The sequence below is a fragment of the Amblyraja radiata genome, chromosome 10, assembly GCF_010909765.2.
Source record: "Amblyraja radiata isolate CabotCenter1 chromosome 10, sAmbRad1.1.pri, whole genome shotgun sequence".
In the NCBI taxonomy this organism is placed as follows: domain Eukaryota; kingdom Metazoa; phylum Chordata; class Chondrichthyes; order Rajiformes; family Rajidae; genus Amblyraja; species Amblyraja radiata.
This window is the reverse complement of record NC_045965.1, coordinates 31,045,922-31,070,594: the sequence shown is the minus strand read 5'-3', so window position 1 is coordinate 31,070,594 and position 24,673 is coordinate 31,045,922. Positions and strand designations below refer to the sequence as shown.

Genomic DNA, 24,673 nt, shown 5'->3' with positions numbered 1-24,673 from the left:
TCAGTCTTCTGGAACAGTCCTGTTTGTGGATCTTGGACAGAAAGTAGTAACAGGTTATGCAGGTCTGTTAGATGCTGCGGGGGGCAACACAAGTTAGATCTCGGCGTTTTTGCGTGTGGTTTTGGCGGAGTAACGAATCAAAGGGCAAAGAAATGGCAAAGGGCAAAACAAAATGACATACACACACACACACACAGAGTTTTAAAAGTATATATATATGATAGATAGATTATATGTTTTAAGGGATGATAGAAGCCATGGAAAACCATGAGAGCACACCCTGTTTATTCAACGTTCCTAGTTTAATGAAGAGATGAGATAGAGAGTGGGCTTCGATAAACAATTTAACAATATTGCACATAAAAGGATCAAAATTAATTGCTGTTGCAGAGGCACACTGAAACGATGGTACTCAAATATCTGATGTGGAAATTGTGACATTCAGGCATGCACAAACTACAAGTAGAAAAGTGTAACAAATTTGCAGGTTATCCTGAAGCATGCACAGAACGTCAAATAGATTGGGGTGATTCAACTCCAACCTCGATATAGGTTTAAAGGAAAGAGTGAGCAGATCAATTTCAACACTTCAAGTCTTCAAGCACCCAGCACACATCCTTTGATATCATTATCTCAGTTTCTCTGGACACAGAAACAGAAGCCACACAATATTTGAGTATGACAAGGAACATTCTGGCATTTGAGGTTTAACCTCAGCATATTGTTTTATAAATTCAGACTGTTGCATTAATGAGTCAAATCATGGAGTAACCCAATGGGTCAGGCAGACTCTGTGGAAGGAATAGATAGGCAATGTTTTGGGTTGGGGTTGCTTCTTCCGACTGAAGCTTTCTCCTCCAATTCCCGACCTGAAACGTTACACAACCATTTAATCCACAGATATTGCCTGATCTGCTGAGTTTCCACAGCATTTTGTGTTTTACATAAGATTCCAGTACCTGCAGTTCATTGTATCAAAATATGTTATTCAAAAATGCTCTGACGATGTGTTCCATTTCAGCAATCAATCCTCCAAGGTTTTTAGGATTGCTGAGGTGATGGTCCTAGGGTGGCAGCAATGGCTCGATGAAACATGAATCAGTACCTTCTTCAGGATAACAGGATTCAAATACCTACTGCTGTCACAGATTTGAATGACCATTTTGTTTCTTCTCGTATATTCACATAGCTTCGAAAATTCTAATATTGACCCCAGCAATGAAACTGCAATTAATGTATAACCAATCCATCTAAACAGTTTTCAACACTCTTGAAGATACTGGCATCCTATTAAATAAAATGATGTACACCAAAAGCTGGGGTAACTCAGTGGGTCAGACAGCATCTCTGGACAAAAGGAATAGGTAATGTTTTGGGTTGAGACACTTCTTCCGACTGAGAGTCAGAGGAAAGGGAAACAAAAGATAAAGATATAGAACAAATGAATGAAAGATATGCAAAAAAGTAGCGATGGTAAAGGAAACAGGCCTTTGTTAGCTGTGAGCTAGGTGAAAACGAGTTACAGACAATGAGACTCTACAACACGACTTTGAAGCTAGTACGACGGGTGGAGGAGGAATGGAGAGAGAGGGGATATAAGGGTTACATGGAGTTAGAGAAATAAAAAATCATACCGCTGGATTGTAAGCTGCCCAAGTGAAACATGAGGTGCTGTCCCTCCAATTTGCATTTGACCTCATTCTGACAATTTCTCATGACAGAAAGTCAGTATGGGAATGGGAAGGGGAATTAAAGTGTTTGGCAATCAGGAGATCAGGTAGGTCCAGGCGGACCGGGCGAAGGTTTAAACAAAATGTGTAGGAAAGAACTGCAGATTTAAATCGAAGGTAGATACAAAATGCTGGAGGAACTCAGCGGGACAGGCAACATCTCTGGAGAGAAGAAATGGGTGACGTTTTGGGTAGAGACCCTTCTTCAGACTGATGTCAGGGGATTGGGCGGGACAGGTAGAATGTAGTCGGAAACGGTAAGACTAATGGGAAAACTGGGAAGGGGGGGGGATGGAGAGAGAGGGAAAGCAAGGGGTATTTGACGATAGAGAAGTCAATGTTCATACCGCTGGGATGCGGTTGGAGGAGGTGCAAGTGAACGTCTGCCTCACCTGAAAAGACTGTCGGGTACCTTGAATGGAGTCGAGGGGGGAGGTAAATGGATAGATGTTGCATCTCCTATGGTTGCAGGTGAAAGTACCTGGGGAAGGGGTGGTTTGGGTGGGGACGAGTTGACCAGGGAGTTGCGGAGGGAACAGTCTGTGCAGAAAGCAGAAAGCGGTGGAGATGGGAAGATGTGGCCAGTAGTGGGATCCCGTTGGAGGTGACAAAAGTGTTGGAGGATTATATGGTGTATGCGACGGCTGATGGGGTGGAAGGTGAGGACAAGCGGGACTGTCCTTGTTACGAATGGGGTGAGGGGGAGCAAGAGCGGAGATTTAGGATATCGAGGAGACCCTAGTGAGAGCCTCGTCTAATAATGGAAGAGGGGAACCGTCGTTTCCTAAAGAATTACGACATCGATGATCTAGTATGGAAAACCTCATCCTGAGGTTGAGGCAGGCGCGTCTAGAGAGGGGGGGGTAGAGAGTGAGGGCAGAGAGAGAATGGGGAAGATGGAGAGAATGGGGCAGGGGCAGAAGGGCAAGAGACAGAGGGAGAGGGGGGTGGAGGGGAGGGGAGGGTGGGGGCGGAAGGTGAGAGAGATGGGAGGAGAGACAGGGGAGGAGAGAGAGGGGGAGAGAGAGGGGAAGAGAGAGGGGAAGAGAGAGGGGAAGAGAGAGGGAGAGAGGGGGGGATGGGAAGGGGGAGAGGGGAGGAAGGGAAGGGAAGGGGGGAGAGGGGGGGAAGGGAGGGGATGGGAGTGGAGTGAAGGGGGTAGGAGGGGTGGAGTTGAGGGGGGAAGGGGGTTTAGGGGAGGGCGGGTGGGGGATGGCAGGGGGGTGGGGGAGAGGAAGTGGGAGAGATAGAGGGAGGGGGAGAGATAGGAGGGGAGAGAGAGAGAGAGAGAGAGACAGAGATGGGGAGAGAGAGAGGGGGAGAGAGACGGAGAAAGAAATACAACCATGCGTCACGCGTTCAGACACACACACACACACACACACACACACACACACACACACACACACACACACACACACACACACACACACACACACACACACACACACACACACACACACACACACACACACACACACACACACACACACACACACACACACACACACACACACACACACACACCGGGTCCGGTCAAAGCTGTCAATGAAGACAGCAAATTTAATTTTTTTTAAACTGTCTTTGAAATTAAAAGTTAATGTTAAGAATTAGTGATGTTAAGTGAGAAATAATTCAGTTCAATTCAATGAAAAACAATGGAATCAACAACCTGGCAGGCTTGGGGGGCGGGGCCAGGAGGCAGGTGGGGGGGCAGGGCCAGGCGGGGCAGGGCCAGGCGGGACCAGGAGGCAGTTGGGCCAGGTGCAAAGGCATTGTGAGGTCAGCAGCTGGGCAGCCTTAATATTTTTTTTTAATGTCAGTTTGGTGATAAATTTTAGTGAATATCTCAGGGAATAACCGGCCAAATTTATAGAGGAGATTGGATTTTTGAAATCATAAGGAAAAATAAGGGGGGGGGGGGGGTACTATTTTAAAAAAAAGGATAAATTACATTGAAACATGAACAGATGCTTTTTGTTGGTTTCGAAAGAGGCCAAAAGACAATTTTTTGCTAATACCCAAGCTGCTGACCTTCAAGTGAACCAGTGAACAAGCACTTGAAGATAAAAGTCAAAAATCACTGTCTTAACCTGGTGATTATTCACGGCAGTTACTTTTGATATCCTGAAAGGAATTAGGCAGCTAGATAGGATAATTATTTTAATAGCTGTTACTGTCTAGAAATGTGCTGATGCAGAGGAGCTATTTGTTACTGAATTTAATTATTCTGAGAAAAAAAACAGAAACAGCCACATTTTATTCATGGCTGTAAAAATTGAGTAAAATTAACTCCATGTACCTGCGATAAAGCATTAACAGTATCTTTTGGCTAGAGAGCAGGATTTTTATAGTCTGTCCATCAGACAACAAATATACCTACACTGTTCAACATTAATTATGTTGACCTAATTAATTATGAACAAGTTAAGCTGAGGCCTAGTAGAGAATGGAACCAGGGATAAACCGAATAAAGGAAATACCTAGACAATATTTACTTAACAAAACATCAACAATCCTTACACACACACACACACACACCCACACCAAAAAAGACAAAACCAATGCCCCCGAGTCTATGTCGTTCAGACCTTATTTGGTGGTTTTACTGTTTAATAGCCTGATGGCTGTAGGGAAGAAGTTGTTCCTGAACCTGAAGATAGAAGTTCCTGAAGATAGAGGTTTTTGTAAGGGGAAATATATAAAGTTCGGAGAAAGGACAACATGATAATAATGACAGTGCAATGGATAACAATAATCACAGCTTGACAGGGATAGTGTATCAATAAAAGAAAGGCCGATAAAAAGAATCTGATGTGAGAAAAATAATGAAAAGATAAAATTATCAGAATACATGTAGCATTCACAAGATTCTGTTGTCACTTTAGAGGAGTTATTGAATAACATTCTGAAAGGATTAATCAACACTTGGAAAGGCAAGATCTTGTTAAGGTTAGATCCTGCATGACCAGTTTGATTAAACTTTTCAGTGGTAACAAAATGTATTGATGAAGGCAGTGCAGTTGAGGTAGTCTACATGGATTTTTGTAAGGACATGACAATGTACCACATGGTCAAAAAGCTCAGAGTCCATGGGTTTCAGAGCAACTTGACATATTGGAATTAAAATTAGCTTGATAAAAGGAGGCAGAGGGTGTGGTGGAGGATTATTTTTGTGATTGGAAGTTGGAGACCTGCAGTATGCCACAGGCATCATTGGTGAACTTTTACAGTTTGTTATGCACATCATGTTTGGGTATGAATATAGGAAGTATAATTAGAAAGTTTGTAAATGACATGGAAATCGGTGGTGTTGCTGAACAGGATAGTAATAGGCTACAGGATGATATTGATCAATTGGTAAAAACGGCAAAGCACTTGCAGATGAAAATGAATCCAAATAAGGATGAGGTTATGGACTTTGGGAATACTAATAAGGGTAGGATATGCACTATGAATGGTAGGGTCTTAAGGAATAATGAGGAACAGAGGAACCTCTCTCTTTTCAAGTCCAAGGATCTCTGATGGTGGCATAACAATAACTAAGGTGTGAAAAAGGCATTTGCCATATTTACCTCCTCTACCCAGTGTACAGACCACATGATCAGAGAGATTATGTACAATTATATAAACATTGGTTCAGCCACAGCTGGAGTAATGTGTACAGTTGTGGTTAACACACTACAGGAAGGACAAGATTACACCAGTATTGATTATGATGATTATGTGTGTTTTCCTTGAAGCAAAGAAGGCTAAAAGGAACTTGACGAAGGAGATGGTTGTCGACTTCAGGAGGACGCAGCCAAAGCATACACCCCTCAACATCAGTGGCACCACAGTGGAGAGAGTGGAGAGCATAAAGTTCCTCGGTGTGCAAATTACAGACAGCCTCACCTGGTCCAGGAACACCACTGGGACCGTCAAACGGGCCCATCAGCGACTGCACTTCCTGAGGAAACTAAAACAGGCCTCACTCCCCACCAACATCCTCAGGACTTTCTACAGGGGTACGGTGGAGTCTGAACTCACGTACTGCATAAATACGTGGTACTCCACCTGCAACTGCTCGGACAGGAAGGCTCTGCAGAGGGTAGTGAGGGGAGCAGAGAGGATCATTGGCGTCTCCCTACCCTCGGTACAAGAACTATTCCAGAGCCGCTGTCTGAAAAAAGCTCAGAGAATTGCTAAGGACAAACTGCACCCCCTCCACATACACCTGGATCTCCTGCCATCAGGCAAGAGATATTGAAGCATCAAAGCCCGGACTACAAGATTGCTAAACAGCTTCCTACCACAGGCTGTGAGGCTGCTAAACAGTCACTCTGTACTCACAGCCACTTGATTCTGCGGCTGGCACGGACACTTTAATAACTGGCACTGGCCACTTTAATAACTGGCACTGGCCACTCAAATCAGCTGCCCCGGACATTTTTATGATTGGTTTATTGTATTTTAACGTTGTGTTTTACCTGCTTTTAACTATTTATACTGTTCCATCAGGGACTGGATTGTTTTTAGTGTTATTATGTGTGAAATGTTTTAAATTTCATGTGCGATGCTCCGCTATTCTCTGGGAAACGGCTTTTCATTTTGCACTGTACAACTGTTGCTTGCAAGATGACAATAAAGGTTGATTGATTGATTGATTGATTGATTGAAGTACAAAAAATTATAAGGGGCATACATGTGCGGTGATAGTTATAGAGCTACACAGCACTGAAACATACCCTTTGGCCCACCATGTCCATGCCGACCAAGTTGGCATACTGGGCCATTTGCCTGCATTTAGCTCCTGGCGCTCTAAATTCTTCTTATCCATATATCAGTACAGATGTCTTTTAAAAGTTGTAATTGTATTGGTTCAATGACTTTCTATTGCTGTTAATTCCAGATACGGATGAAAAAGTTGACCCTGGGGTCCTTGTTGAATCATTCCTCTTTCACCTTAAGCCTATGCCCTCGTGTTTTAGAATCCTCTACCCTGGGAAAAAGACAGTGAGCATTCACTTTATCCATGCCCATCATGGTCTGATATAGCTCAAACGTTTCACCTCTCAGGTTTCTATGTTTGAGAGTGAAGAGTCCAAGTCTATCCAGCCTCTCCCGATAACTCAAGCCTGCATCCCAGGTAAAATTTTGGTGAATCTCTTCCAATTTTCCAACTTTCACAGGCTCTGCAACTTAATGATATCCTTCCATCAATGGTGGTCAATGGTGCTTTTATTGTCACATGTGCAAAGTGCTAACACGTAGTGAAATTATTTTTCTTACAACAGTCCAGTAGAGTATTGCCATGCCCCGTATTAGTAATTGAACAAATCGATATTTTTTATAGAACTGGATAAAAACTGAATATTTATTTTAAAAAATGTTTTAAAAACACACTCACCCTATCTAACCTTTTCGCTTCTATATGCCTGAGCAGTTGTTGTCTCCAATCTAGAGGTATTTTGCCACTCTCATCGCCTTTCTGTGAAGACCTGATCCTTACATCATTGCTCTCTGAAGGCTTTTCACTGTAGCTAGCGATGTTATAATCTGAAGGTAACTTCTCTAACAAAGCTGCCATGGTAGGCCTTGCTGAAACTGGTCTGGTTTGGGAAAACCCATAGCTTTCAGTACTGTAGCTTCTTGCAGATAATGGCCTCCTCTGAGTCAAAGGTTTATCTTGAAAAGTTCTACCCTGATTTTTCAAGTCTTGGAATGTTGAATAATCTTCATCATATCTTCCATTCCTTTTGAGATATTGTGACTCAACTAATGATGCGCTGTTCTGATGTTCTAAAACTCCTCTGTAATGAGTCCTGACATATCTGTCACTTTGAGGTATCTCAGGAGCTTCATTAACCCTTCGATGCAATGCCATTTCTGTGGAGGTTGCCAGGGAGTCACCCCTTCTTAAGAATCCAACTCTATCGCCTTGAGTTGCAAACTGAGGATTTACTGGTTCATCATTTACTGAGGGCTGTGAGAATGAATACATGTGTTCCATGGGTTCGTAGCCTCTGAAGGAGCGTGGATTAATGATATCTTTTGAAACATTCTTGTTTTGCTGGACACCATAGTCAACATTATGTGTAAAAGAAGTGGTTACTCGTCTCTCAGGTTTAAGATTTACGGCACCTTGAGGATTGAAACTTTGGTCAAAATGATACACTTTCTTTGAGGTTGGAACTTTATGAGAGATCTTTATGCTTCCATATGTTTCTGATAAATCTTCATCCAACATTGGAGCAGAAAGGCTGCGTGACATGCCTAGTTCGTGGGCTGGCATTTGGTCTGGTATATCAATGCTACAGGGATTTTCTGCGCTGGAACCATAACAGTCCAGTGGTATATTGTAAATCTTGAAGGCCCCAATGTCAATTTCATCAATGCTTTGGGATTTCGTAAACTGGCCTGCTTTAACCGATCTCATCATTGGTGCAAGTCGTTCAGTACTTTTACTGATAACAATAGCACTCTTGGCAGACTCAGGTCTGCAAGTATGTGTGAATTTGTCCATATGGCCTCTACTTAAATTAGATTCTCTAGAATTGAGAAAACTCCATGGAGAACCCGATGAAAATGTGCGGGAAAATTCAGTAATTCCACGTGTAGAATGTTCCAAATCTTTTCTATCAGGAATAGGACTGCTGAAAGGAGTGGTCTCCAACTTTGATGGAAATGCAGTTCTATCCTCAAATGGACTTGGTGTTCTAGTCCAGTTTTGCCAGGGAGTGGCAGTTTCATTTTCTTGTGTATTTCTGACACTGTGCATGCCATGTTCCAAATCCAATGGAACGCCAATAATTCTGTCCTGTCTCATTAACGGCCTACGCCCCTGGGCGGATGTGCTCCTTGATATTGTGCTTATTAAAGGGTTGGCACTAGGATTTTCTAAAATTGAAGTGCTTTCTTCTGAGACAAAACCAGTATTATCATAATGTGAGTTGTCATTCCACTTATCAGAAAATGCGTCATTAACCGGGCGCCTTTCAGCACGTTGTTGTAGACTTGCTGTTGATGCCATTTCCCTCTGACCGAGTAAAGGTTTTGCTTCAATGTTTTGTTGAAATGTCTGTGTTAACCTGCTGGGTCAGAAGGATATCAGATATTTGAATGCATAATCAGAGAATTCCTGATATTTGGAAGTTTACATTCATTACAATAACAAACCTCACTAAATAATGGATACATTTTCAACAGTAAAACATTGGATTATCAGAAGACTTTCAAACTTGTCTATCATTTACTCATTTGGATTGGTCATCACCCACTGATGCAATCTTTTGACCAAGCTCTTGATTTCACACAGTCTTACACTCTCAAATGTCTCATGATACAACCCTAACAAACATTTTCTGGAAAATTCCATTCTGCACAATAGCATTGAATGCGATTAGTCTGTGTCTGTGAACAGTTACCAAATGAAAGCAACATATTTCATTGGGAAGGTAAGCATAAATCAATGTGTTTTACTTAATATTATCTGAGCAAAAGTCAGAAAAAACTTTTATAATGTGAGACCATATAATGAATAAAACTCACAAAAACATTTTATATTGAAGCTTTACAATAAATGGGCAGAAATTTTAGTCCATTCATTTATGTTTTCTCCTAACGTAAAGATCTAAAGCCATGGGAATGACTCGTAAGTTTAAAAACTTCAAGAAAATGTAATATATTTTAATTAATAATGGCGATAAAAAAGGATTGGAATTTGCTAAATATCTATGTTCTAAATCCTAATGAAAAAGAACCTGTCAATTAGTCCCACTTTTTGGAAAATCTGAAATATGGGCCTATGGATAGATATGGGGTTACTGTGTGTGTGTGTGTGGGAGAGGGGGGGGTTAGTCTGTGTGTGTGAGGGGGGGGTTAGTGTGTGGGGGTTAGTGTGTATGTGGGGTTAGTGCCTGTGTGGGAGGGTTCGTGTGTGTGGGGGGGTTAATGTATGTGTGGGGGGGTTAGAGAGTGTGTGTGTGTGGGGGGGGGGTTGTGTGTGTGTGGGGGGGTTAGTGTGTGTGTGGGGGGGTTAGTGTGTGGGGGGGTTAGTGTGTGTGGGGAGGTTAGTGTGTGTGGGGAGGTGTGTGTGTGTGTGTGTGTGTGTGTGTGTGTGTGTGTGTGTGTGTGTGTGTGTGTGTGTGTGTGTGTGTGTGTGTGTGTGTTTGAGATGGTATCCAAGCCAAAACGGTGCATGGTAATGCTTTAAAAAAAAGCCCACTTTGAGAAGAATAACTGACTGCTGTGAGATTTTTCTGGCAGCTTCCAGGGATGACTTCACAATGGCATCTCACAGTCCTCCAATCACAATGGGATCTCATTTACATACGCTGCCGTGAATATTCCGCCAACCAACAATGACATTACAATGGGATCTCAGCTGCAACCCAACAGTGACTGAGGTTAGGGAAAAGGAGAGGGAGGGAGTGGCGACAGATATAGAAATAGAGAGAGACAGATATGGGGTTACTGTGTGTGTGTGTGTGTGGGGAGGGGGGGTTAGTGTGTGTGTGTGAGGGGGGTTTAGTGTGTGTGGGGGGGGTTAGTGTGTATGTGTGGTTAGTGTGTGTGTGTGGGGGGGTTAGTGTGTGTGGGGGGGTTAATGTATGTGGGGGGGGTTAGTATGTGTGTGGGGGGGTTAGTGAGTGTGGGGGGTTTTCGCGTGCGGTGTGTGGGGGGGGTTGTGTGTGTGTGGGGGGGTTCGTGTGTGTGGGGGTTCGTTTGTCTGTGGGGTTGTGTGTGGGTGGGTTCGTTTGGTGTGGCGGTTCGTGTTGTTGGGCGGTTAGTGTGTGTGTGTGGGGGGGGGTTAGTGTGTGGGGGGGGTTAGTGTGTGTGTGTGTGGGGGGGGGGTTAGTGTGTGTGGGAGGGTTAGTGTGTGTGTGTGTGTGGGGGGGGGATTATGTCACAACGGGAATCCATCAGCCACGCCTGGGCAGTTGAGGGCTATGGGTGAGTGGTGGAATATTGCGTTCCGGGACCAGCCCTCCCGTGAGACGCAGCGCTCCCCCCCCCCCCTCCCCTCCACATCGCACTTGATCAAATATCCAATAAAGCTTGAGTTGGAGTCATACAGTGTGGAATCAGGCCCTTCGGCCCAACGCCCACGCCGGCCAACAATGTCCCAGTTACACTAGTCCCACTTGCCTGTGCTTGGTCCATATCCCTCCAAACCTGTCCTATCCATATACCTGTCCAACTGTTTCATAAACGATGGGATAGTCCCAGCCTCCCTTCAAAGCAGCTGATCAAGATACATTAATGTTATTAACATAAATGATAAATAGTTCCAGAAGTGATGTTTGTAGCACTGCATTAGTTTCTGAATGCCAATCTAAAAATAGTCCATTTATCCTGTTTTCTGTTGGTTAGCCATGCCAATATATTACCCCAACGTGTACACTCCGATTTTAGAAAGTGATCTTTTATTGGGGCTCTTATCCAATGCCTTTAGGAAATCTATATCTACTGTTTCCCTTTTATCCACCCTGTCAGTTACAGTCTCAAAACCTGCTTGATAATCGGCACAGACTCAGTGGGCCATATGTCCTCTTTCCATGCAAGCCCAAACTGATTTTGAAATTTTCCCATGCTATCACACTTTTTCAGAGGATTCTTTGCAATGAGATCATTAAGACATTTTGTCTCATTGCATAATAACAGATTTAAAATAGCATGGTTCCTCAAAATATTGCTTCTAGAAACTCTTTGAAAAAAACTCAATGAACTCTTCCCCAAGGCTAGATATAGAAATTTGATTCACCTAGTCTTGAGCGGCATAATGGCACAGCTCCAGGGACCATATATGATCGTGACCTCAGGCCGTGTTCTGTGAATTTTGCACCTTTTTTATTGATATGTGGCACTGATAATAATTTGATCATTATTTTTTGGTATCCTGATCGCAGAAGAGCTTGTCTATCTGTAAAATGGCGGTGCCTCGCAGCAGCAGCCCCTGCAGTCCGTCTGTCCTTTTAAAAATTTTTGTCCCGTTCAATGTGTAGTTTGCTGTGGTTTTTATATTGTTTTTGAATGTGTATGTGTGGGAGGCGGGATGGGGGAGACTTTTATATCTCTTCCCTGCACGGGAGACCTGACCTTTTCCCATTCCTTTTCAGGTCTCCGTTGTCGTTGGGGCCTAGCACCGTGGAGCGGCCTCCAGCAGGAATGACCTGGGGGCTCCAGTCGCGGAGCCTGCGTCGTGCGGCTGGCCGGCCGTGGAGCTTAGGGAGCTGTGGTGGCGCTCGGCTGCGGCCAGACTTTGGGGCTTCGGAGGCTCCAGCTGCAGGCCCGTGGACGGTGACATCGGGAGCTCGCCGGTCCCTGGTGGGAGACCGCTTTTCGGAGCTCCCGCAGCGGCAGCTTCTCCCGCCCGAGTTGCAGTGCTGAAAATGAGTGGGGCCTGACATCGCCCGGCACAGCTTTAACAGCCGCGGGACTTGCCATCGCCCGCCGGGAGCTCCAACATTAAGACCCGGAGCAGGGCCTTACATCGCCGGCACAGCCTTAACGGCTGCGGGACTTATCATTGCCCGCCGGGGGCTTTAACATCGGGAGAGGATGGAGAACAGGGGAGAGACAAGACTTTGCCTTCCATTACAGTGAGGAGGAGAAGAAAATTGTTTCTTCTTGTTGTATGGCTGCAGAAACCAAAGTTCCTAACGGAAAAATAAAGTTCATTGTATTGTATTGTCTATCTCCCTAATAAATGGCAGGTGGAAGTGACAAAAGACTGGAAGACTGCAAATAGTATATCTTTGTTCAAAATTGTGCAGAAGAAACCTGGTTATCAAAGGCCAGTTAGTCAATGGAAAATCTGTCTAGGAAAACAATTAACAGTACAGCCATTTGGTAAATTATGGACAGCTAGCATAAATTTAAGTATATTGAATATCCAGAATTTTGAGGAAATTGAAGTGGTGGATGATAATAGTGCAGTTGCAGTTGTTCTTCTGGATCTTTGAAAGGAATACATATAGTAACATAAATTAAACTTAACATCCTGGGATGAAAGGTAGTAGGAGCACAGGTACAAGGTCATGTTAGGGCTGGAAAACAGAATTGAGGTGAAAATACTTGAAAGACATTTGATGGCATTTCTTAATGATCATTAATAGCCGCTGTCAACTATGGCAAAGCCCGCAAACATCTCATCTATTTCCTATGCCTCTGCTCTTCGAGAGTACCTTGGATTTCCCATGTCTTAATTTCTCCACATTCAACAGATCATCCCTTGCGATTTATGTGGCCGAGATTCCATTTCAGGGCACACTCCCCCCTCTCTTCTATCAGCATTCCAAAGGGGCCATACTCTTTGCTAATCCCTAGTCCATTCTTTCATCTCCAACAACCATTTCTCTTTTTTTTGACAGCCTCCCATATAAATACAGTAGTTACAACATGTGCTCTTTTACCTTATCCCTTCAGCTGTGAAAGAACCTAATCGATCCTTTAAACCTAAGAAGCAATCCACTTAGACTTCCTACAATTTGTACAATGCATTCAATTCTAATGAAGTGGTTTCCTCTATGTGGGATTAATTAAATGTAAATTGGATGACCACTTCGTCACACACCTTTTTTCAGCTGGATGCAGCAGTTCTGAGCTTCCAGTTGCCTACCCTGGCAATTATCTGTACCACTCCCATTCTGACCTCTGTTTGTGGCCTCCTGCACTGGTCTAATGAGGCCCAAAGTAAGGTTGAAGAAGAGCATTTCATCTTCTGACTGAGTACATGCAGCCTGTGATTCTCAATATTGAATTTAACAATTTCAGATAATTTGTTTTCTCTGCTTGTATCAGAACCAGCCAAGAGTACTGAATGCAATAGAGGAGGTGCATGTGAACCACTGTGTCAGCTGAAAGGACTGCATGGGTCCCTGGATGGATGTGATGGAGGTACAGGGACAGGTGTTACATTTCCTGTGGTTGCAGGAGGAAGGGGGTGGTCTGGGTGGAAAAGCATAAGTGGACAAAGGATTTGTGGAGGGGGTGGTCTCTGTGGAAATATGAAAAGGGTGAGGGTGGAAATATGAAAAGCGTGAGAATGGGAAGACGTGACTGGTGATGGGATCATGTTTAAGTTGGCAGAAATGTGTACATTTTAGATGAGTACATGGATGTGCAGGGAATGTAAGGGGTATGTATCATGTGCAGGCATATGAGATTAGTTTAGTTTGGCATAAAGTTCGGCACAGACATTATGAACCAAAGTGCCTATTCTTGTGCCGTGTGGTTCGATGTTCTATGTTCTATGAAAATAATTGCAATGTGACAAAAAGCAGTGGAATGTAATAAAAAAAGTGTGCTCATTCGAACATTTGCTACAGATTTAATGAGATAAATTCCCTCCTCTAGTAGTGTACTACTGTATGATTCAGTAATATTTGCTTATGTCACCCTAACCTCAATTATATCTAGAATATGCAGCCATTAACTCTCTTATTCCTTAATAAAGATGGGAAACAATTGAAAAGCAGTCAAAGTAATTTGTTCAAAATTTACACTACTAGAATTGGCAAAAAGATGATTAATCATTGTTATGATTTCACACACCTGTTTCCCCAAGAGGATGCAGCTACACCATCTTTCACTGCTGTCTGCAATGTGTTGACTTTAATGGGTGCTGCAGAAGAACCTGAAGATGCTTGGGAAGGTGAGTAATCTGAGTAGGAGCCTGAAGAACCACTATTGTTGATTCTGTCACCTTCTGATTCATCTGTTGATTCTTAATATGCAATATAACACATAAAAATGTTTTTGCACTGGTTAACACAAACACTTGTTATAACGATATATTTATATATTGATATGTTTGAAAATTACACTGGGTACAATATTTTATATGGCACAGCCCGCTGGAACCTTTTTAAAAAAAGAGCCTACTATTGGTTCAGTTGAAAATTAACCAACATTCTACAAGAACATTCAATCATTGGCCTTTGTTTTATCAAATCAATTATTTGCAATTAAAGTGATACTTAAAGCAGAGACAGAAAACTGGAGATGTTGTAATTGGAGCAAAACACAAACTGTTGGTGAAACTCAGTGACCCTGCAATAGGACAACTCTTGTACTGAAATGTTAACCATCCCCTCTGCTCCAGATGCTGCCTGACCTTCTGTGTTCTTTCAGATGTCGTTTTTAATCCTTAAAACACTTAGACAGTGTTAAGAAACATCAGTTCCTATCTCGGTGTTGTAACCCCTCCTAAAAATTTAAGGACCGCAGAAAATTAAATGTATTTATAAACACCCACAAAAATATCCCCCCCCCCCCCCCCCCCCCCCCCCTTATCCACACACACTGTTGATAGAGTCATACAGTGTGGAAACAGACCCCTCAGATTATTATAAAATCTTTCCCCTTCTCTTTAAACCTATATGCCCTCTGATTCTCGAATCCCCTATTCTGGGTAAGAAACTGTTGATCCAACCCATCTATTCCTCTGATGATTTTGTACCTCTATAAAATCACCCTTCATCATCCTGCGCTCCAAGGAATATCCTAATCTCTCCCTATAGCTCAGACCCTTGAGTCCTGCCAGCATCATTGTAAATCTTCTTTGCACCCAGTGGCGGACTGGGTCGAAAAATATTGGTTGCTAGGAGACAAAGGGGGCCCACCCACAACTACAATGCTATCATTTAACAGGGGCCCACTTGCTATCACTTCATAAGGGGCCCACTTGCCATCGGGCAAGCTGACACCCTGGCCAGTCCGCCACTTTCTGCACCCTTTCCAACTTGACAACATCTTTCCTATAACATCCCAGAACTGAACACAATACTCAAAATGCGGCCTCACCAAAGTCTTATATCACTGCAACATGGCCTCCCAACTTCTATACTCAATACTCTGACTGATGAAGGCCAATGTGCCAAATGCCTTACTGACCACCCTATCTACCTGTGATGCCACCTTCAAGGAACTATGCACCTACACTCCTGATTTACAGATGTTTTGCAAAACCCATGCATTAATACTTTCAGAGAAGAGAAGAAACTAAAAGAAAAGAACATACCAAAAGATAAATAACAATTGCTTTACCATGACAATGTGTGGATTCAGTCCCTGTTTTAACAAAATAAATCATGTTTGATGTATTGTTTTGTATTGTATTGTATTTGGATAATAATTCTATATTTGCAGGAGGGTATCTTATAGGTTTGCGTTAAATAATTTTGATGATTTTTTATGGTTTTTATTTTGTATAAATGCACGTTTTTTTTTCTCCATTTCTTCACGTTACAATCTAGGCACCTAATATCCAGGATTTGACTCTTACAACATTAACTCTGTTTTTGGTAAAAACAATACCAGAGTTATGGAGCTAATTCTGGGCAATATGCCAAAGGTTTGGTAACTTACTTTTGTACAGATTAATCGGGTGCTCAATTTCTTGCCCTATCATTTTAATTGTTACTCCAAACATCTTTCATTGCAACTCAAATTACTGCTGCACAACCAAAAGTCCTTCTGATGAAAAACTTCAACTTTAATTAATTAAACCCTACTGAAAGACTATAACAAATTAGTTATAATTAGTGAAGCATTTGAATACTTCACTAATTCTAAGCCTTTAGTTCTACTGGGTCTTGCACCTCTCAAGTGGCACAGCCAAGGCATAATTATTTTCACAATGGTCTAAATACAGTAAACCTGTTTTAACCGACCCCTTTATAATAGATTGTGGTTATAGCAAGTGGACCCCCAAATCACACCCGGCCGCTTAGAGCGCAGGCTTCCGAGGGTCCCTGCCTGACTCACAAGGTGTACCAACCAGCCCTTCTTCACCCACCATGGTCCTTCATGGTTCCGTTGAAGCAGCTGTTGTTGCAGCTCATATTCTAGCCCCTGGGGACAACGCTTTCTTCAGGCCGCCACAACTGACAGGAAGGGCTCGGTCATCATGGGGCTTCCTCCCCTCTCACCAGCTGCTGCTCCTTTCTTCACTTTGTCCGCTTGATCGCCGCCACCTCCTCCTTCTCCCATTGATCTGTCCAGTCAACCTCTTCTCCCTCCACCTCCGCCTTCTTGTCCTTCTCCCCTGGAGTCACCGACAAACTCTTCCTTGCAAGCAACAGCAGGCGAGAGGGGAGGGAGCCCCATGGTGACTGTGCGCATCCAGTCAGTAGCGGCAGCCTGAAGAAAGCACGTCCTGTTTGGGGCTGCAACGTGTGCTGCAACAACAGCCCTGACAATCGGTGAATAAGAGCTTGCTGGTATTGACCAGTGAATTGGCGCTTTTTTTTTTAAGGTGAAATTACGCACAGTCTGAAGAAGGGTCCTGACGTCTGCTATCCAAGTTCTCCAGCGATGCTGCCTGACACACTGAGTTACTCCAGCACTATGGGTCTGTTTGTGTATTAGCCATCATCTGCACTTCTTCATTTCAAATACATACAATGATAATACCTTACTCGATTATAACAGACAATTGGCGATAACGGACACGATTCCCCCCTGTATGGTCCGTTATAATGAGGGTTTACTGTATATCATTGCCATTGGTAGGATGGGGACCCACAGTCCCGTTTATATCAACGGGTCGATGGTGGAAAGGGTCAAGAACTTCAAATTCCTGGGCGTGCATATTTCCGAAGATCTCTCCTGGTCCCAGAACACTGATGCAATCATAAAGAAAGCACATCAGTGCCTCTACTTCCTGAGAAGGCTGCAGAAAGTTGTAAACGCTGCCCAGTCCATCATTGGCTCTGACCTCCCTACCATCGAGGGGATCTATCGCAGTCGCTGCCTCAAAAAGGCTACCAGTATCATCAAGGACGCACACCATCCTGGCCACACACTCATCTCTCTGCTGCCAACAGGTAGAAGGTATAAGAGCCTAAAATCTGCAACATCCAGGTTCAGGAACAGCTACTTCCCCACAGCCATCAGACAGCAAGCAAGAATTTCATTTTCCTATTTGGGACACATGACAATAAACTCTCTTGACTTGATTGTGAAATATGCCAATGTCATTCTTGAATGGTCTAAATGACATGAGTGATTAAACTAATTTTAGTGATCTTGTGATCTCCATTAACTCTGATATCAGATGGAGCTGTGTAACCAGTACAACCACTTGTTGCAGGTGCACAAAATCTAAATTAAATTATGGCATTTCTTAGGTATTTGCTATAAATTCCTGGTATTCCTTGACTATACTAATGGTATATGCTTACCATTACTTTGACAATCTTTTCAAAATATTTCATCCCATGAGATATTTGCAGAGTTAGACATTCTCAATGTTCATATTGCTTAGGCAAAATTATGATTCTCTCATTCCCCTCTTCTTTGTATTTAGGTCAACACACAAACAATATCCCAGATATTGCTCTTGCACTCCATGGAGGTGGCACAGTACCTTTCTTCTCTTTACCTATCAGGACAACTTTGGGCTTGAATAGTGGAGTTTCTGTAAGTGCAGGTCGCAGTTCTCCCATTCTCAGATCATTTGGTGAGTCGCCTAAGGATCTCTGTAGAAGACATAGTAAAAATATTTTTCAACAAAACAAGTAGGTGTAACATGTATGAAAAGTCATATCTTGCTTGTGACATTGCTCTGAGACAAATCCACGGACTAAGACCCTCTACTACTATTTTGTTCTTTTTTTTCATTTTACTTCCTTCCACCAGCAGTTCCTTAAGGTGTAATATGATTCCATTGGACCACCGGGTGTCACCAGCAATGGCTGCCTCGCCAACAGTTTGTCTATCCCTTTCTTCTTTTGTTGTTTGTTTGTATGTATTAAATGTTTGTTTTAGTGGTCTTTAGCTTGTTTTATGGGGGGTGGGGTTGGTTAGAAACTTTTTCCAATCTCTTACCTCCGTATCGTATCTCCGTCCGCACTGCGGCCTAACATCGAGGAGTTGGCGGCCTTTGCTGGAGACCAACTTCGAGAACTCCATCGCGGGTGCCTGCGGACTTAACATCACAGAGCCCGCGATCCATTTACCAGGGATCGACCACTGAGCTCCACCGCGGGAGCCTGCAGACTTTAACATCGCGGAGCTTGCAATCTCTGGTCAGAGACCGACTTTGGGAACTCCAAGTCGCAGGAACTTCGATCGCCCCCGATGTGGGAGCTTTGATCGCCCCGATGCGGGAGCTTCGACCACCCCGACTTGGGAGCTTCGATTGCCCAGATGCGAGGGCTTCGACTACCGGCTGCGGGAGCTTCGATCACCCCGACTGCGGATGGTTCGACTGCTCCGACCCCGGGAGAATAAAGAGGAAGAGAATTAGACTTTATTGTCTTCCATCACAGTGAGAAACGTGGGGAATCCGCTGTGGTGGATGTTTATATTAACTTTTTTGTAGTTGTGTGTCTTGTTACTTTTTTTTAGTATGGCTGTATGGTAATTTGAATTTCTTAATTAGCACATGTACCTTAATTGGCACATGTGACAATAAACTGACCTTGAACCTTGACCTTGAAGCAGTCATTCCTTCTCAGCAAATAGTGAACATTACGAGAATGTTTGACATGTCTAAAACAGTTGTGAGAATTGGACATTTCATAGACAATTCTGTTGGCTTTCTAGTGAACTTTGTGGCATGCTTACGCCCAGTCCATTGGGTTCCTATTGGTAGAGGTTAGCAAGCTAGCAAAGGAGATAATTTTAAAGAACACAAAGTTAAACCGGGAGGATAATGTAGAGACATTAATTTTAAATTCTCTCAGTTACCTCAAGTGTAGCTTCCTTTGTTGATCCAGGCCATTTATGTTCATATTTTTCTTTTATAGAATGTTCTATACTTGTGACACCTGTTGAATTTTCAGTCGACCCTTCATGATTGCGTTTTCCTACCAAGTGCTGAACAGATTTCACCATATTTTTCAGATCTTCTGGGTAAGGGGTAGGATAGCGTTTAAGGTTTATTTCAGCCTGGAATTGAAAAATGCAAAAAATAAATATAATTGCTTGAAAGTTCTTTATCTATAAGGGTACAGTTGAACTTCATCATTATCATTCCAACAATGAATGCCAACAAAGATAGAAACAAAATGCTGGAGTAACTTAGCAGGAGAGGCTCCTGAGAGGCTGCCTGACTTGTTACTCCAGCTTTTTGTGTCCACCTTTGGTGTAAATCAGCATCTGTAGTTCCTTCCTCCACAAGTAATGCCAACTGTCTACGTTTGTCAACTGTCTTCTTTGTACAGCATTCATTACCATCCTCCCATTTAATATCAAACTCAATACAAATCATTTCACATTTCAATTCAATTTTCTCACTTACTCTTCTCAATTGATTGAATCAGCTTAGATACAAGCAGTTCACTGCTAACTTACCCATGTGACATTTTCCAGTTATGAAATGTAGCAGGGAATACATTTTAGGAAATCTATGGCAATGGTTAACAGCACCAGTCTGCTTCCAATATTTTCCTTTGTCAGTTTTGTGTCCAATTAGCATGAGTAAATCTTAATTTCAAATTAGAACAATATCAGCAACAGAGAATTATGGCTCTTTAATGCACTTTTGAGCTACAACAGGATTGAAATTTAGTCCTAAGGTTTCTTCTCACCAGCTGAGATACAAACCTGAATGTTCAGGCAAACTCAGGATTGAGCAAAACTTCATGATCTAAAAATAGTATACATGCACGTAGGAATTAGCTGGGAGTGTGCACATTTTTTTTAACTGAATATTAACATCATTCAATTTAAATAATTTAGCATGAAACCAATATCTCAGCAGTGAACAAAGGAAAACATTTGGATTTAGAAATGTATCTGAACATAGAACAATACAGACCCTTTGCACAGAAGGTTTGTGCTCAACATAATGCCAAGAACATCATTTATCTGCTTGCACATAACCCATATCCCTCCATTCCCTGCATATCCATATGCCAATCCACGTCTTTTAAATGTCACAAGCGTATCTGCTTCAACTACCACACCCGCAGTGTGTGTCAGGCACTCACCACCCACTGTGTAAAAAAACTTGCTGTGCACATCTCCGTTCAACTTTGTCCCTCTCACCTTAAAACTATGCCCTCTACTATTTGATTTTTCCATCCTGGGAAAAAAGATCCTGCCTGTCTACACAGTCTTTGCTGCTCATAATTTTATATTCTACTATCCGGTCTGCCCATAACCTCCAGCATTCCAGAGAAAGCAATCAGCAAATCCAACCTCTACATGCAGCTAATACACCCTAAGTTTAGTTTAGTTTATTGTCATATGTACCTAGGTACAGTGAAAAGCTTTTAGTTGTGTGCTAACCAGTCAGCGGGAAAACTATACATGATTACAAATGAGCCACCCACAGTATACAGATACATGATAAAATGTATAACATTTAGTGCAAGATAAAGTCCAGTAAAGTCCAATTTAAGATGGCCTCCAATGAGGTAGATTGTGGCTCAGGACCATTCTATTTGACAGGATGATTCAGTCACCTGATAGCAGCTGAGTAGACACTATCCCTGAATCTGGAGGTTCATCATTCTGGTAAACCTCCTCTGCATATTTTCCAAAATCTCTACATTTTTCCAGTAAATGGAAAACCAGAACTGTTCACAATATTTCAAATGTAGCCAAACCAAAGTCCGATAAAGCTGTATCATGACTTCCTGACTCTTATACTCGATGGCCCCACTTATTAAAGAAAGCATACCATAAGCCTTCTTTACAACTCTATCCACTTTCAAGGAATTATGGACTTGGACCCTAAGATCCCTCTGCATATCAATGCTGTTAAGGGTCATCCCATTAATTGTAAATTTTCCCCTTACACGACCTCTCAAATGTGTAAATTCACACTTCCTTGGAATAAACTCCATCCGCCAATTCCCTGCCCATTGCTGCAGCTGATCTATAATTTGCTGTATACTTTTACAGCCTTCCTCAGAGTCTGTGAGCCCAGCAATCTTAGTGTCATCTGCAAACTTAATGACCAACTCATCTACATTTACGTCCATGTCATTCACATACATTTACAAACAACAGCAGATCCCTGTGGAACTCCACTGATCACAGAACTCCAGCCTGAATATTGTCCTTCTACCACAACCCTGTATCTTCTATTAGTAAGCCTGTTCAGAATCGATATGACCAAGTCACTATTAATCCCATGCATCTTAAACTTCTGCATCAGTCTACCATGGGATCATTATCAACATCTACCACTCTACCCTCATTGATCTCCTTCATTGTGCTGACTGTCTGTAATTAATTTATTCTCTTCCAAATGGGAGTAAGTCCTAACCTGAAGAATCCTCTCCAATAGTTTCACAACCACTGTCATGAGGCTCACCAATCTATAATTCCCTGGATTCTCTCACCTCCCTTCTTAAATAAAGGAACAACATTAGTTAATCTTCATTCCTCAGGGACCTCTCCTGTGGCTAGAGAAGACACAAAGATCTTGTCAAGACTCCTGCAATCTATCCTCTTGCCTCGCTCAATTAACTGGGATAAATACCATCAAGTCCTGGGAATATATCTACCTTAATGCTCTTCAATAGCCTCAACACCTTCTCTTCCTTAATCTCAAACTGCCCTTGCTTATTAGTATTTTCCACACTGTTCTCACTGTGCTCCATGTCCTTCTCCCTGGTGAAAACGGACACAAAGTACTCGTTTAATACCGTGTAATACAAGTCTATTCTAAAGTTGAAAATCTTTTTTAATTTTGCATCATGCAAAAACATTTTAACACCCAAAGTAGTGCAAATTAATTTCTATCACTTGGTTTCTGGTAACATGTACAACATAAAGTAAGTGCTGCCAGCAATAACCTTGATGTTGCCAGAAGCATCCTCTTCGTCCTTCTTCTCTTCAAACTCAAAAGCAACCTGCATACGTTGTTGTCTTTGTTCTTCCCACAAGGTTGGGTTGAAGCTATCACTGTCAGAAGGGAAATCTACTGGAAATTCACAAACAAAAAGTAAAAATATTGTATTATTATATTATAATATTGTCATATTATACCAAAATAATTAACATTATAATTAATAATGCTGCATTCCGTTCAGTGAATTATTGTCCATTTTCTCTCTTCCGAGGACTTGAACTCAGATAATCCAAAGGAGACCCTCTGAGGCAATTTCCTTTAATAACTATTGACCGATATTGGAGTGGTTCATAGGTGCCATTTGCCATCCAGATATTCAATCACCTTAAGTATGGAAGAAAGAGGTATGACCGGTAAAACTTAATGTGCTCAGAATCATGCTGGCGTCTCATGCTTTCACACTGAATCTAGGTAGGGATATATGTTGGAGTTCACCAGCAGGAGAATAATTGCTAGGATCAGAGTTTGTGCAGGTATCAAAAGACATGAACCAAGTAGTGACTATTTATTATTTTCAGCTTGAAATGTGCACACATATTTGTAACCTGTTCTCTGGGGTAAATAAAATCACTTTCATTCTCCTCCCTTTCCCTACTAACAGTATAACCTTTAAAAACAGAACAGGAGGGGGAGGGCGTGCTGGGGGATACGCCCCTGCACAGTTGAGGGCTATGGGTGAGTGGTGGAATATTGGGAACGGGTGAGTGGTGAAATATTGCGTTGGGGAACGGGTTACATTGGGAGACCAGGCCTCCCATGGAGGCTTTGGGGGAATGGGTTGCATTGGGGAACCAGGCCTCCCTTGTGACAGGGACGGGTTGTGTCGGGGGATCAGGCCTCCCGTGGGGGCAATCGGTGAGTGGTTAAATATTACATTGGGGGAACGGATTGCGTTGGAGGACCAGGCCTCCCGGGGGAATGGGACCGAACGGGTCCCACTTGGTCCAGTATATTATTAAAACTCTCATTTTGTTTTGATGTCTGTCTGTGAGCGTGTGAGGGAGTGAGATCCTGAAATTATGCCAAAACGATACACGATAGCGCTAAAAGTTTTGCACCACCTTACAATTGTCTTGTGGTGTGTATTCAACAAGTTTTGTTCAGATTAATGTTATATTGTACAAGTTATTAACATTTTTAGTTTTACAAAACCCTACTTTGAGACCAATAACTTCAAGTGTTGTGGCAGTTACAACTATGATGTCACAACGGGATCTCATTTGCTACAATGTTGCAATCATAGAACACTGAGTCCTGGCATAGTGAGGCTGAACAAGAGGGGGAGGGGGAGGGGGCAGAGAGAGGCTGAACAGGTGGATGAGGAAGTGCAGCGGAAGTGGAATCGTTTTTTTAAAGTCCTGGCAGCAAGTGCTTGCATTTTTTTAAAGTTTAAAAAGAGGATGAGGGGCTATGGGTGAGTGGTGGAATATTGCGTTGGGGGAACGGGTTGCGTTGGGGTACCAGACCTCCCATGTGACAGGGATCCAACGGGTCCTACTTGGTCTAGTCACAAATAAAATTATCATTTTGGTTGTGTACCAGTAACTATTTTAGCAAGTAAACACATCACAAATGTCTAATTCTGCTGTTATCATCCCACGTGATCTTTCCATTAGAAAGTCACCAATTACTTTCTCAAAAACAGAAGGTCTATGTGCTCTTTAAGAATGAAGACACAAGGAACTACAGATGCTGGAATCTTTAGCAAAACCCAACGTGCTGGAGTAACTCAGTCGGTCAGGCAGCATCTGTGGAGGGAATGGATAAACGACGATTTGGACTGGAACCCTTCTTCAGATTCATTGTAGTGGTGGGGGAAAGCTAGGTAAAGAGGTTGCCTAGCAAGTGAAAGTTGGATTCTATTTCAGAATGCATTGGATATTTTATCTACTGATTGAATCAGTAGATTTTTTATAATTTAAATTACAACATTGGATAACAAAAGACATATGTTTCTATTACACTTCTGCCAACATCAGTGTATCCCAAGGAAATTTTATGGCAAAGAATATTATTTCTGTGCAATTACTATTACAGTGCAGGAAATAGGTACAGCCAATTTATGATCAGTGAGATTCCACAAACAGTAATGTTATAACAGTGAGATGCTCAGATATAATAATGCTGGTTGAAACAATGAGCTTCC

The 24,673-nt window shown here is 42.6% G+C and overlaps 1 protein-coding gene across 9 annotated transcripts in view; it reads right to left on the bottom strand.

Moving 5' to 3' along the window:
* lrrc7 (leucine rich repeat containing 7) overlaps positions 1 to 24,673 on the bottom strand; it is a 360,661-nt gene that overhangs the window by 32,604 nt on the left and 303,384 nt on the right. For 3 of the 9 annotated variants that reach the window (XM_033028474.1, XM_033028480.1, XM_033028475.1), the window contains exons 17-21: positions 22,472 to 22,599; positions 19,410 to 19,610; positions 18,085 to 18,196; positions 14,268 to 14,439; positions 7,120 to 8,803 (exon numbers count right to left, since the gene is read on the bottom strand). In XM_033028474.1, coding sequence (XP_032884365.1) covers positions 7,120 to 8,803; positions 14,268 to 14,439; positions 18,085 to 18,196; positions 19,410 to 19,610; positions 22,472 to 22,599 — 2,297 coding nt within the window. The remainder of the gene's footprint in view (positions 1 to 7,119; positions 8,804 to 14,267; positions 14,440 to 18,084; positions 18,197 to 19,409; positions 19,611 to 22,471; positions 22,600 to 24,673) is intronic. The other 6 variants (XM_033028476.1, XM_033028481.1, XM_033028478.1 and 3 more) reach the window with 4 other exon arrangements.